The sequence below is a fragment of the Rhinolophus sinicus genome, linkage group LG01, assembly GCF_036562045.2.
Source record: "Rhinolophus sinicus isolate RSC01 linkage group LG01, ASM3656204v1, whole genome shotgun sequence".
Classification (NCBI taxonomy): domain Eukaryota; kingdom Metazoa; phylum Chordata; class Mammalia; order Chiroptera; family Rhinolophidae; genus Rhinolophus; species Rhinolophus sinicus.
The window spans coordinates 207,404,168-207,419,327 of record NC_133751.1 but is presented as its reverse complement, the minus strand read 5'-3'; the positions used below and the strand labels follow the sequence as shown (position 1 = coordinate 207,419,327).

The window sequence follows — 15,160 nt, the reverse complement described above, 5'->3', positions numbered from 1 at the left end:
TTTTCTTCAAAAGTACCTTTTAAAAAATGCTCCAAAGTATTTACTTTATTTGCTTGGCTTAGCTGTCACTACGAAAACATCAGTGTCTATCATTTTTCACTGCCAGTGAACTCGACTTGTGCACTAAAGCTTCTGTAAGCTAACGGCAAACCTAACCAGTACCCAACATATTAATATAAGGGAATGACTCCTGAGTTTCCAAACCTAACCAATAAAACTTCTAGAATACATCTTGTTTGTAACATAAAGTATACATGTCAGAGTGTCAATATACAGTGCATTTTACTTATAAATAACTTATTAAGAAATTAGTGTCTAAACACATTTCTATTTTAACATCAATTTGTGTTATAAGAGATTTAAGAACGTTCTCTAAAATGTAAAGCACACGTAGAGTAACCCTTTGCTAAGTGGCCGTCGTCCCGGCCTCCGTGACAAGGGGTGACAAGGGCTGTCAGGGGCTTCATTAATCATTAAAGGGCCCACCTGGGGGGCGGGCGGGATCTGTGGCCAGAGGAACGGTTGGGGGGTTCCGATCAGAAAACCTAGCTGATGCTCCAACATGAGAAGTTACACGTGCGTCACTGCTGTAAGGATCGGGAATCAACGTTTTTTAATGCCAAGCACTTCAGTTTTTCTTTCCTCTAAAACACCCCTGTGACCCGTACCCCGGAGAAAAGTGACAAAGCTCTGTCACTGGTCTGGGCATCACGTCCCTTCTGAGTCCATTCTACCAGCTGAAATCAAAACCTGAGAAAACCTCATTTCTCAGCCACGTCCGGTCTGATCCCCCAGCTGCAGCACTTCCTTGGAAGCAGCTTTTCAAGTCAGAAACAAATCCAAGGAACAGTAACAAGATGGGAGCTAGAAAAATAAATGTGTTTCTCACTCATAGCAGTGGGCTCAAGTGGGCATGTTTCGAAAAGAACAAAATAAACTCAGAATTAAAAAAAAGGTACCAGGAAATACATTTCTTTTTTAAAGTGAAGCCAAAGAAATATGGAATTTCAGGATTAAGATGGTTCTGGAAACATGCTGCTCCGCCTAAAGCCAAGAGATTCAAGCGAGAGCCCGCTCCAGAGCGACAGGCCCTGCGTCCTTCGTAATGCACGGGAAATCTGGGACACCCTGCTGTCCCCAGGTAGCCCATGTGACCTCCTCCTCAAGCCCAGAGCCGGATGAGGGCTAGGACCCAGGTGTGGGGCATGAGACTCCCGGAACCTTAATTTCCTGGAAAGCAGCCATGGCTGGCCTCCAAGCGCCCCGGGGAGATGAGAGATCGCCCATGGGAGACACAGCAGAGAGGGTGAGAAGCTGCCGAGAAGCTGCCAGGCTCTGCTCACTGCTGACACCGCTGAGCCACTACCCACCTGGGACAGCAGACAACCCTGAGGACCCAGCTCAGTGACACTGCTCCATGCCGAGGACAGCCACGCCAGACCTGTGGCAGCGGCCGGCCAGGGCAGGCTGAGCTCTGCCAGGTCGTTGGAAGCCCTGATTTCTAATGTTCTTTTTTTTAAAACAAGTTCATGCTGTCTCACTGGGGACTGTCTAAGTCTTCAGACCTCTTCAAACGACTGAATGAGTCTCCAGTCGGGGCAGCGTCCCACTGCTTCCTGCCGCTGGGCCAATGGCCGCTGGGCGGCTGAGCATCTGTAACTTGTGACGAAGTCCTTTCTGTTTCTCTCTTCATTGCTCTCCAGGCAACCTGCACTTTGTCCCACTGAGCTTTACCCCTTTTTTTTTACAATCAATTTGACGAAATTCAATCTGAATTCTAATTCTTATCAAGTGCTTTTCATCCTGCGGCTACGATAACACTGACCCCTCACGCATCCGTTAACTCTCACACTGAACATATTTAAACACCAGGTCTTCCCTACTTAGTAACTGAATTTATGTCTGCAGACTTAGGGTGTCAACGTTAACCAAACTAAAGCTAACTTTTATGCAAAGCACAGAGTAGGGTATTGGTGGGACTAAGGCAACATGGTCTATGGGGCCAAAAGTGACTACAATCTAGAAAAGTGATCAATGTTGCATGACATGAATTTTAAGTTGAAATTTTTAGTTAAAATAAGATGTTTATTCATCACACTATCATTCACTGGGTAAAAATATTTAAGTGAAAACAATATTCCTAGCAAAAGGAATCTAATAACACTAGGACCACAAACGTCCAAACTAAAAATACTTTTATCAGGTGCAGAATTTCAGTGAAGAAGGAACTGGGAATAGCGTTTTTTTCCCTAACAGGATTAAAGCATTTGTGTTGAAATTGCACCATCTAGCTACCAAAATAAGAAATAATTTAAAGGTCTATTTAAATCAACAAAGTGAAAGAGAGCAAGACTGAAATCCCTGACTTTCACATAAGAATTTAGCTATTTGCTACATACTAATTATTATAATTAAAATATACCATGTTTGTGATAAGGTTGTTTTCTCTATCAAGAGGCATTACAACACATGACAGGTTCTCATATTCCAAACGCATGTCATCTACAATCTCTACCGACACTGGATGCTACATTTGGCCCTTATTAAAACTTCCACGGAGAAGGACAGTAAAATACATACACGCAGGTAAAATCCAGCACAAAGTACTGAGACCAAAGGTACACTACAACTTGTGAAAAGCAGAGAAAACATCTCTTATTTGAAGTTTTAAACGAGACAGAAGACAAGCAACTAGCATCATGACTCGTATGTACACGTACAGCTGGATAACGACCATAGGCAGACGCGGCCCACAGGCTTTGACACATATCCTTACAGCTGCCTCCCCACGAAGCCCAAGTTCTCACCAGAGGAGAGCGGTGACCCCAACTCCCCCTGAAGATGCATCATTTACGTGACCAAGAAGCTGAAGAGAGTAAAATCACAACTTGAAATAAGCTGAAAGAGAAAGAAATCTACAAAGGGAAATACTCTGAGAGAGTCTATTTCAAAATAAGGAATTTAAATGAAAAGAAAAATCATCTGAAATTTACATTCACTTCGAACAGATATAACATGAAAAAAAGCTGAAAGAAGATAATATAAAAGGAGATTGAAAACTCAGGACTGAGAAATCTCTAAACAGTACTTTAAAGTGAGTGAACCATCTTTGAAATTGCTGTCTATTACTCTAAAGCATCTTTAGTAATAAAGTTTAAAAAGCAAGTAGTTTTGAAGCATAAGAAACGCTAATAAAACTGCTTTTCTGGTTGTTTTTCAAAACCTTCATAAATCTGAAGGAAAAAATGCTGGCATGAACTAATATCTTACTATTAACAAAGTTTAATATTTCCTCTTGAAAAGAGAACAAATAAGTCAGGATAATGAAAAAAATGCTCAAAGCAGTCGGATTCACATATTTATTCTATAATGTATTATTCAAGTCCATTAGCACAATAAGAAATGGCTTTTCTTCCAATGCAACTTCAAAGACAGGCTGGAGAGATGCCCAGATTACAAATATGTATTTCCTTAGCATTGAAAAAAAATGCTCCCTCCAAAAAACTAAAAAGTACCGAGACTAAGGGCCCGCTACAACTTATGTGAAAAGCAGAGAAAACATCTCCTATTCAAGTTTCTAAGCAGACAGAGAGAAGACAAGTAACTCCTATCATGACTCATACGTATAAATCAATCATGACGATAGGCAGACTTGGCCCACGGGCTGAGCTCACCTTCTTACAGCTGCCTCCTCGAGAAGGCACTGAGGCCAGGCCCCAAAGTGTGCAGAGCAGACGGCTGTGCAGGCATTCTGAAGTATTTACACACACCGACCACAGACCAGGCCACAGAGACAGGCGCAATTCCAAAAATTGGTATCATACAGACCATATCCTTTGAACATGCAATTATATTAGATACTGTCAATAAAAAGACTTTTTAAAAACGCTTATGTTTGAAAGCTAAAGAACAGACTGCTCAATAGCCCACGTTTAAAAAGAATAACAACAAAGTACTTCATGTTAAAATTCCAGAATTTTTAACATTGAATATTAACTCATTATTCACGGAATTTAACATTCAAGTATAAAGCATACTTAAAGAGAAATGTATAGTCTTAAATATATTGATTTTTAAAATGACAAAGACTACAAATAAATGAGCTAAGTATTTTACACAAGAGGCTAGAAAAAGTAAACACCCAAAGAAATTAAAAGGAAAAATAAAGAACAGAAATCAATGAAATGAAAACAAAATTGAGTATCTACAAAACCAAAAGCTGATCCTTTGCTAGACGGTGTCTATTTCAAAAGCTTTTTTAAGGTCTCATCAAGGGGAAAAAAAAGACAACATTTCTGGAAGGAAAGGAAAACTATAACTGTAGGTACATTTTAAAAATCATAAAAGTATACTTCAAACGTCTTTGTGCCATGACTCCGTACATGTGAATGAAATGAACAACTTCCTAGGAAAGGCTGTGGAACAGACTGCGGCCGACCCCAGTGTCTGCTCTCCCTTCTTTCAGCAAAGCGTCCTGCGTCCGAGTACAGCCCAACGTGGTAGAAACGCTAGTTCCAGAACCCTCGGCTCTTGGCCAGCAGGCGGCCTCCTCCACATACCCATGTGCCTTGCAAATATTGCCATGTTTTGAGCGTGCCAGGCAGTGAGAAAATCTGGCAAGTTTTAGTCTGTGTTAATGGAATCCCTGATGGTTAGCCAAGCAAACTGATGCCTGGAATAAAGATTTCCCTTCACGGTCCCCTCAGTGACAAAGACCCGGCCAATATAACGTAAGTGGAAGTCGTGTGCACAACTTCTAATAAATAGCCTCTACTTCCCTCTTCCTCCTTCCTTCTGGCTGGAATGCAGGTCTGACAGCTGGAACCGGGCAGCCATCCTGGCCCCTGAGGTGCCCTGAGGCGTGAAGGTCCCGAGAGTGCAGGAATGAGATAGAAGGCTTCACTGCCACCTCCAGACTCGGACTCGTGGGCTAAAGCACTTCCTACCTCATGGAAGCCACTATTGTTTCAGATCTTTCCTCACTTACATGTCAGTCTAATCCTAACTGATTCAAATAGTAGTTAACAAAAGAAACTAAAACAGAAATAGGAAAATGGAGTATACCCACTAAAGAAACTGACTTGGTAAAACCAACAGAAAGGATAACCTGAGAGCACAGCACAGCCAGCAACATTAGACTTCAACAGCACCAAGAGTGAGAAGAGGAGAAGCCAGCAGTGGAGACGGGCTAATCATTCCATTAAGGAAACGCCACTTACACGCACCGAACATTCCAAAGGCTGTGACCGTACCAAGTGGTGACGACCTCGTGGAGCTACTGGACGTCTCATCACTGCAGGCAGGATGGAAAATGGTGCCACCACGTGGGAAAACAGCTTAGCAATTTCTTACCACAGTACACACACGTCTACCATGTGTCCCAGCAGTCCCACTGCCAGGTATGTGCCCAGAGGAATGGAAGAAGTTGTCCACACGGAGACCTATATGTGAACGTTCACCGCAGCTTCTCTTGTGACAGGCCCACACTGAAACAACCCATGTGTTCATTAAATGACAAATGTGGCCTGCCCACAGCAATGCAAAGGCATGACAGGGGGCACATGCTGCAGCACGGACACGTCTCAAAGTAAGTCTGACGAGTAAAGGAAGCCAGACGGAAAAAAAGCATGTCCCGAACGAGTCCACTCACATACAATTGTAGGACAGGCAAAGTACAGAGCAGCGACTGAAAGCGCATGAGTGGATGTGGGCCTGGGGCTGGGGGAGCACGGAGAGAGTGGGCACAGGCTGCCGTCGAGGGCGGCGGCCATGTTCGCTGTCTCAACTGGCTGGCACACACGTGCGCAGACTTCCACCCCTTTGGGGGAGCAAATCGCAACAGCCGCTTTGGGGACGATGTGGCACAGCAATTTGTCTGGACACGGGCTCCGAGGCAGGGCTGCACACTACGGCCCAGGGTGGGGTCCTCTGCTGCAAGCCAAGTTTCACGGGTACACATCCACACTCGCTCAGCGTTGTATGTGCTCGGACGCCTGCGGGCTGGCTCACCCGCAGAGCTGAGAAGCGGTAGCCCACAGACTGTGGCTCTGAGCCGGGAGTCCTTGCTGCCTGGCCCTTCACAGAAAACATGCAGATAATGCCTGGCAAGGGTGCTGGCTCTCGGACGCCAGGAGACACGGGCGGGAGCCCATGGAGCACTGATCACAGCGAAAGGCTGAGAGACTGAAATGCCCATCAGTCAGTAAGGGAACTAACCAACAAATAATGGGGCACCATCACCAGTTAAAGTGAACAAACTGGATCCACAAGTATGGAAACAGGAGGGGCCCAGAAACAACACGCTGCCTGAAGAAGCAACCCACGTCACACACCTGCAGCAGGGAAACAGCACGTCTCCCGGAACAAGGCAGGTACGCACAGAAGCAAGGGGCACAGCAAGGGGCACAGCAAGGGCACACCGCATGCCTTCCAGTGGCTGCCCGGGGACCGTGGGGCTGGGAAAAACAGAAAGGACTTCAACGTTTCCTGTACATTTTAATTTCTTTTATTTTTAAAAAATCCAAGATTTTCTAGAAAACCAAGTCAAATGTAAATCTGAGGTGTATCAACTTACTAAAGAAAGCAGAGCAGACAGGCTTGCCGGCTCCTCCCTGCTCGGCTGTAAGACCCATCCTCCCGACTGCAATCCCTTCCTCTGCAAACACTTCCTCGCTGTACTTTTTCAAAGCATCAAATGTTCACCAAACGAGGATTCTTTTCCTTTTATCTTCTAACGTCAAAAGATCCACTACTCTGAAATTTACTCTTCAGAGGACACTTGGAAACACCAGCCTAGTATGCTTTGCATAAAAGTCAGAGCTATAAAATTTAAACCAACTGAAGCTTCCTCGGCCACCTACAGTAACCGCCTAGAGGCACACAGTCCCTCCACTGGGGGCAGACAGCCCGGAACAGTGGGAGCCTCAGGCCCAGGAAAAGGACTCTGACGAACTAGCCTTGCACAGCCCTGGGGTGAGCAGGCCGCACAAAGCCATCCGTCCCCTTCAGAAGAGCAGAGGCCTCAGGCACAGCCTCCACCCCAGTCAGCCTCCGTCATCACTGTTCCAAGGGCCCCTGTAACATTCCTCTCACTGCACGCTCTCCTCAGGGCTATTTCAGACCATGTCTTCATGACCAACCAGGGTATTTTAAGCAGAATTATCTAAAACAAATAACCATTAAATTAACTGGGATGAGTGGGGGAGCACGTGTGCAAGTGGGTGTGTCGTGTGTAAAACTGATTGGAATTGTTGGCTGCTGATAAAACTGGCCAAGAAACTTCCTTCTGTTAAAAACAAAACAAAACAATAAATGAGTATTTATTCCTATTTTTTGAAGTGACTACAACAGCAACCCGGCTGTGACATGAGGCACAACCCGGCCTGGAGGTGTTCTCGCCAGGGTCACATGCCAAGGGCAGTGTCTGGCTCGAGGCTGGGGTCCCAACAAGACACATCACACACCTGTAAGAAAGACTGCTGGAAGCCCAGCTACAAAGAGCGCCAGCCAGGCTCCAAAACTGCCCCGTCTCTTCCTTTGCCACTGGCCACCTCCCCCGCCTCTCGACTCCGCATGGAGGGAGAACCAGGGTCAGAGCAGACGGGCTGTTGACCTTGACTCCTGGGCCCCCCGTGAGGCTGCTGCCGCCCTCAAGACAGGGCTGGATGGGTCCGGGGGAGTCACAGCACACTGAAAGAGCCCTGAATTTTCCATCCTCCCAACTGCAGCTTTTAAATATAGAAACAGACGCTACTGATAATCACAGCATTTGAAAGGTGCTCCAACTTTTCAAAGTAAACGTGTGACACAGACGGCTGAAATGCTCCTGTTCACAGACACCACTCCTTACCTTCTCTCCAGGTTTGGGCGACAGCTGCAACTTCTCATAATCTTTCTTGGTCTCCAAAATTTTTTTGACAAGTCCTCCTGTTGAAAAGCAGTGGTTTTATGTTCAAGTTATTCTCTGCCCAACGAAGCCGTTCTCTCCTAAGTGGGTGGCAGGATGGGAAGAAGACTAAGTTCTCAGTCTTCCTCCTTTATGCTGAAAACAGCTTCAAATAATCTTTATCTGACAAAAGATGGCCTACACAGACTGGTACCAGCTGGTGTGGAAATTAACTACACAATTTCAGAGTGTTTCAAAGAAATCAGCTCCTTAAAGGGTAAAAAAAAAAAAATTTAGAAGTAAAATAGATTTTCTTTTCTACTTCCAAAGATTAAGAAATATAGAGTAATATTCAAAAGATAACCACCTATTACAAGCAGATATAACAATTCTGAATTACTTCTAAGTTCTAATACTTCTTTTATGGGGCAAGCGTCAACTTCTTAAAAAACAAAACAAAACCAAATAAGCCGCGGGGTAAATGTCATATGAAAAACCATTTTCTTTAAAATACTGGTTACTCAAATGTGCATCAGTATGAAAGCAGCTGACTAACACAGGTCCGTCCACGGGGGGGGGACGACGACGACACAACCACGCGTGAGGACCGACCGCTCCGCACGGCTGTGGGATGGGTGCCAGCACATCGTCAGGTAGACGAGCAAGATGGAGAAGCGCTCATACTGACAAATCCACACAGGGGCATGTACTTCTGCCTTTCAAAGGGAAGTCTAAGCCTTGTCTTTTACTGTCACCTACCAGGGGAGGAGACAGGATGGAAGCCCTGCTTCTCTGAGCTCACCTTGTTTAGTCCATGTGGCCTTGAAAACACAATATTTTACATAAATAAAACAAAATTAAAGCCAACTTTCAATGCCTAAGAACTGAAACAAAAATGGAACTAATAAACTGCACACTGCAGGTGAGGCCAGCGTACACGGCCGATGATGGCGGCCAGGACCACGGGCGTGAGACACACACGTAGAATCAGAGCACTGAGGAAAACACTGCAGTCGTGAAGCTGGTTGCAAATACCAGTGTGAACTCAGGATATACTTTCCTTTTAAAAAAATAAGAAGGAAAGCCCTAGCAACAACGACCAACGCAGAAGCAATGTACGGCCAGGCTCCTCTGATGGGTGCCAGAGAGCCAAGTGACCAGTCACGGGAGGGTCACCCGAGGGAAGGAAAAGTCTCGCTCCCTGGGTGTCCAGGCGAAACCTGAGGAGGGAGGACGGGGTGAGTGTCGCTGTGCTGTGGCCTTCAGGAAACCACCTGGCTTCACATCACAAGCAGACCTCAGGAAGAACCAACACCACCTGCTACGAAGCAGTCCTGCCCCAAACACCTGAATCTGATCAAGTCTCTAGAACCAATGGATGGGAACAGAAGAATACGGAAAAAAAGACCTATTAGTGGGGTGTGATCAGCGACTCTCAGGTGTGAGAAACTCTGAGGGACAACAGGGCTTCTGCCACAGGGGGCAGCGGCGGGGACCCCACGGTTAAGGGACTTCAGGCTCGGATCAATCAACTGCAATGCAGGCACCTTATCACGACTCCACTCAGACTAAAAACAATATACAGAACTGGACAAAACAGGGATTTGGTGCTAGTAAAGAACTTTTTAATGTATATACAGCAATGGAATCCTGGCTGTTTCCCTAAAAAGAGCCCTTGTCTTTTAGCGCTACAGACAACCCGTTCACTGGAGAAACAACATTCTCTAAGACTTGGAAGCAGCCCTGGGAAGGGCGGGGTGCGGTGGGTGACAGCTTAGGTAAAACAAGGTCAGTGATCACTGGGGGGCTGTGCGACGGGGACTATTCTCTCTGCTTTTGTAATGTTTCAAATAAAGAAAACACTGTGGGGGCGGCTGGTTAGCTCAGTGGGTTAGAGTGCGGTGCTCTTAACAAGGTTGCCGGTTCAAACCCCACATGGGCCACTGTGAGCTGCGCCCTCCACAACTAGATGGAAACAACTACTTGACTTGGAGCTGATGGGTCCTGGAAAAACACATTTAAAAATAAATGAAAGTTAAAAAAAAAAAAAGAAAGAAAAGGAAACACTGTGTTTGGGAGGAGAACAGATACTATCACAGAACTGTCAATTTGGGACTGACCTCAGGGGTCATGCAATTCCACATCTAACTGGACGGGTGACAAAGGGAGTCACCTACGAAATAGCTCACAGCTGATCTCAAGGGTCCAGGGCTGCCCTCCTTGGTCCTCTAAGAATGGGGAGCAGTAACCATTGTCTCCTAGAATAAAACCCACCAACTTTGGAGAGATCCATGCCCATGGCGTCCCCTCTACTGCTGGGAGACTGCTGACCACGACGGGCAAACACAGCTCGTGTGCACTAGGTCTTTCTCACACACACACACGTGCGTTCACACCCATATGCACACACATTCATGCGCACACATTCACTCACACATGCATACACACATACAGACACATGCGCATGCACACACAGGGCGTACACGCACACACATGCACACAATGGTACACACACACACACACACACACACACACACACACCCAGAACTCACCGTGCTTCTCATCTCCCTCCAGTTCTACTGCTTGTACCTAAACAGGAAAGGACGGAGAGAAAAGGAGATTCGGGTTTGTGGTCTTCTCAACATCATGCTCTTGTGGATCTCATCACAGGAAAGACGAAATTAGAGAGGGTGGAAAACTAACGGAGTATTAGAGGAAAAGGTCCACCCAAATGTAAGCGCTGGGGTTGAAGTACAATCACAGAAACACCCCGCCGGGTGACTAACCACGTCAAGCTCTGACATCTCAGAGAGCTGGGGGGCAGCCTCCACCATGAACTGCTCGTCTTCCTCATTATCAGAATTCTGTGACTCCACGATCACATTTGAGACGGCTTTCCCACTCCCTATCCTAAACAAAAAGAAACCTGATTCAATCAGAACTGTTACTTGGCCACGGTTTCCATCAGCCCCACACATCTGGCCCTGCATGCAGGCTATCGTGACACGTGACCACCGACCCTCTCTACAGCACATGGTGCCGGTGGCAGCTGAGTGAAGGCCCCAGGCCTGGGTCCCAGCGGGCCCTCCCCCGCCCTGCCCCCAGACCTTGTGCCCTCTAACAAACAGAGGGCCTCCCTTCATCCCTGGCTGGGCTCCCTGGGACACCAGGTCTCCACTGCAGCCCCTCACCTAAGGGGCCTATTCTCCCAAAATACAAACCCCAGGGTGGGGGAGGCTCAGTGTTTTCCTTTTGTTTATTGTAGCTTCCAGACCATTCTAAAATCTGCCCACTCTGAATCTCATCTCATCAGACTCTGTCACCCTCAACCCCACCACTGCCACCGCCATCAGCCAAGCCCAAGCCTCACCCCTGCACTCCTGGCTCCCTGCAAACACCGCACCAGTCTGAACTCCATGATTTCTAGTCCTGGGAAATGATCTTTCCAAGCCCTGGGCTCTAAAGTTCCTGACCTGTCCTGTCCTGATCCTGCGTCAGTCACTCAGCCACACTCCTGGGGTCATAGCTTGCCACTGCCACTGCCAGGAAGCCCCCAGCCGCAATCCCAGCACCCCCTTCTGACCACCAGCACCATGCAGCTGGCCACTGCACACTGACTCTCGTCACTTCACGCCACGTGCCTGCGTGCAGCCCCGCCATCCAGCCCTGCTTCTCCGGGTCAGCTTCCACACTCTGCACGGGGCTCCTCTGAGCGGGGCGGTGGGTCTCTGTGGGGGGGCTGCCTGTCCACTGCAGGCTGTTTAGCCGCATCCCTGGCCCCAAGTCCCAGCTAGATGCCAAGAACCTTCCCTCCCCTTTTCCCCAGCCATGAGGTGACAAAACGTGTCCCGACGTGGCCTTAATGTCCCAATATGCCCCCCGGAAGGGTGGGGTGGCCCCTAGATGAGCACCTCTGCTGTAGCCCGTGGGCTTCACACTGCACCCCGACCCCTGAACCCCTGCTCCTCCTCCCACATACGCTTTGCTCCCAAGAACAAACTGCAGAGAACGTACCTCCCAGAATCTCACTCGAATGCCAATGCTCCACGGTCTTCTCTAAGCCAGTCCCTCCACGTCCCCTCACCCACTCAGGGGCTGTCAAACAACTGCCCTTGACCCTGCATCTCCCAGGTCACCACAGTCCCCTCCCCACTGGATCGTCCTGTGACTGGAAAAATGCGCTCACTGTCTCACCGGCACTGCCCTCTGTCCTGCTCCCTACGACCCTGCCTCTGCTTCTGCTCGCAACGTGTCTGTACCTGCTGCCTCGGCTCCCTGCCCCCCATTCTATCTGCTACCCACTCCGATCCAGCCTGCGACCGCTGTACTCTCGGGACCCCACGGTCCCGCAGGCAGGACTGTAAACTTACCAAAGCCCTGTCTGTGGCTTGTCTTTACGCTGTTTAGGTCTTGCTGACAACCTCTTCTTTTCTATTTTTGTGCAGCTGAGCCTCTAAATCTTTTCTTCCTATTTTTCCCCCTCATTGTTTTTATGCTTAGAAAATCCACTATCTGGAGATTGGAGAAATACACCCCAACACTTTCCCACATATTTTAAGATTTAATTGTACAGGCATGAATACTTATGTTTTCTCTTTCACTGACCTGAAACGTGAGGCAGGTATATGGGTTGAAGCGAGGGCCCAACTGGCTCTTTCTTTTCCTTAATGGTAAGTTCCCCCAGGACCATCTGCCACTCTCAGCCCCACCCCTATCCCCACACGGGCCCGACTGCCATTCAGCCCACAGTCCCACACACCTGGAGAAGCCCCAGGCCCCCCAGAGAGCACGTGTGCGCCTCGATGACGAGACCCCCGCCCCCCGCCCCCAGCACCCTCACCTGTCTGCTGTTAACACCTCCACGCTGTCTTGCCGCTTCACCCGGGGAGGCGCGGGTCTTGCACTCCCAGGACGAGAGACTCTTCTGAACCCAGAGTGAAAAACCACAACAGGATATAAAACATGTACACATTTCAAAGTGGACAAAAGAAAACCCGGGTCCATGGCAACACTCATTTCCAGGCCGCCATCGACACACTAATAATTAGCACATAGTCTGCAGAATATGAAGAACATTCCATTAACCTGACAAATTTTAAAGTACCCATGTTTTTAATCTTATATTTTCATTCATTCTAAGGTATAAAAAGTAATGACTACCAGTAATTAAAACATAACATACCCAGGTACAGGAAAACTAAAGATACGGTTTTTCTTCCTTTGTACAAGTATTTCCTCATAATTACGCTCAAGCATGAGATAAACTCAGAAGGTACAGAGAGAAGCAGGAGCGTGTGGGCTGCATGCACGCACCGGATGCGGGAGGGAGGCTCGCTGGGGATCGCAGAACTCTCAGACACCTCTGACTTCTCGTGGCCGACAGGTACCGCTTCTCCTTCTGAATGATGTCAACCCAATCCGCAATTCACAAAGGAAGAAACACAAACGATTCATACATATTTGAGATGACAGAGTAAATAAACGCAAACTCGAGGACTTTGCATCTATCGTTTTGATGAAGATAAACCAGAAATTTGATACCTAAATCTGCTGAAGACTGGGGAAATGAGCGCCCTTAAACCCTGAAAAAGCCCTTAAACAAACTGGTTCAACTACTCAAGAAACAGAATTCAAAAGGTAGCTCGATCAAGTCAGCAATTTCACTTAAAGGAAATACAACCAAAAGAAAAAAATGGAGGGGCCGGCCCAGTGGCTCAGGCAGTTAGAGCTCCGTGTTCCTAACTCCGAAGGCTGCCGGTTCGATTCCCACATGGGCCAGCGGGCTCTCAACCACAAGGTTGCCAGTTCAATTCCTAGAGTCCCGCAAGCGATGGTGGGCAGCGCCCCCTGCAACTAAAATTGAACACGGCACCTTGAGCTGAGCTGCCACTGAGCTCCCGGATGGCTCAGTTGGTTGGAGCGTGTCCTCTCAACCACAAGGTTGCCAGTTTGACTCCCACAAGGGATGGTGGGCTGTGCCCCCTGCAACTAGCAATGGCAACTGGACCTGGAGCTGGGCTGTGCCCTCCACAACTAAGACTGAAAGGACAACAACTTGACTTGGAAAAAAGGCCTGGAAGTACACACTCTTCCCCAATAAAGTCCTGTCCCTTCCCCAATAAAATCTTTAAAAAAAAAAAAAAAAAGAAAAAAATGGACACGTGTAAATACACGTGTACAGAATATTCACCCATCATAATTTATAACAGTGACAAACAGGTAATTTACTAATTAATGGCATCATCACACATGAGAACCTTTTGTGTAAAATTACGTCATCATTTTAATATGTAATTAATAGAATATAACAATGTATCTAATAATTACATATACATGCATAGGGTTCTAGAAGGAAATTCATTTAACATATGAGCAGTAGAATCACCAAGGCTTTCCATTTTCTTCTTCATATTTTACTACATTTTAAAAATTTTCTACTTTGGGCATGTCCCATATTACATTTATACCCTGAACAAAGTTTTCTTCACTTTGATAAAAAGATTTAATCAGTAAATAACCAGTTCAAAGTATTAAGATAATTAAATTTACTCCACTATTTAAAGTAAAAGGGCTTTATACTTTGGAAAATAATGAATATAAATCAGAATTTGAATATTGAAAATATACTTTATACTCTGGGAAAAAAAAATCCTGAAATGTATTCTTTTGAAACATAAAACATGTAAATTAAATCTTAAATTGGTGTAGTTACGTTTCCTTAAAATAAATTACTTTCACTAACACAATTTGTAAAACATAAATCTGAGGACATGTGTTTACATCTATACACACACACACATACACACACACACACACACACAATTTATAACAAACACACTTATTTAAGACCACTCCTTACCTGTATCACTAGGGGAGTCACCTAAGAAAAAGAAAAAGAAAAAAAAGAAACGCACATTAGAAATTCACTTTTGTGTCAGTAAACCTCAGTATATGAAGTGAGCAAAACAAAATTAGAGAAAAATACATAATACATAATTTTGGATGTCTGTTAGAGGCATTTCTTCTTAGCCTCTTTTCTAGTTTCCTCCTCCCACTGTTTTGTTTTCAAAGATAGAAAAGCAAAGAACAAACAAAACCATGAGTTATAAAACGTTATTGCATAAAAGCAGGAAACAGGAATATAAAGAGTGTATCACAGAGACAAATGAAACAGGCAGACTAGACAAAGGGTGATAAAGCCAGGAAGCTGGGAGCCTGACTCTGGAGATTCGAGGGTACAGGACAGCCGTGAACGCGGCCAAGGCGCTTCCAGGC

The 15,160-nt window shown here is 46.4% G+C and overlaps 1 protein-coding gene across 4 annotated transcripts in view; it reads right to left on the bottom strand.

The window, feature by feature from the left end:
• The window catches only part of TRAF3IP1 (TRAF3 interacting protein 1), a 54,474-nt gene that overhangs the window by 19,745 nt on the left and 19,569 nt on the right, over positions 1 to 15,160 (bottom strand). For 2 of the 4 annotated variants that reach the window (XM_074315957.1, XM_074315953.1), the window contains exons 8-13: positions 14,745 to 14,765; positions 13,199 to 13,283; positions 12,726 to 12,809; positions 10,672 to 10,795; positions 10,438 to 10,474; positions 7,850 to 7,926 (exon numbers count right to left, since the gene is read on the bottom strand). In XM_074315957.1, the coding sequence (XP_074172058.1) occupies positions 7,850 to 7,926; positions 10,438 to 10,474; positions 10,672 to 10,795; positions 12,726 to 12,809; positions 13,199 to 13,283; positions 14,745 to 14,765 (428 nt within the window). The other 2 variants (XM_074315959.1, XM_074315962.1) reach the window with 2 other exon arrangements.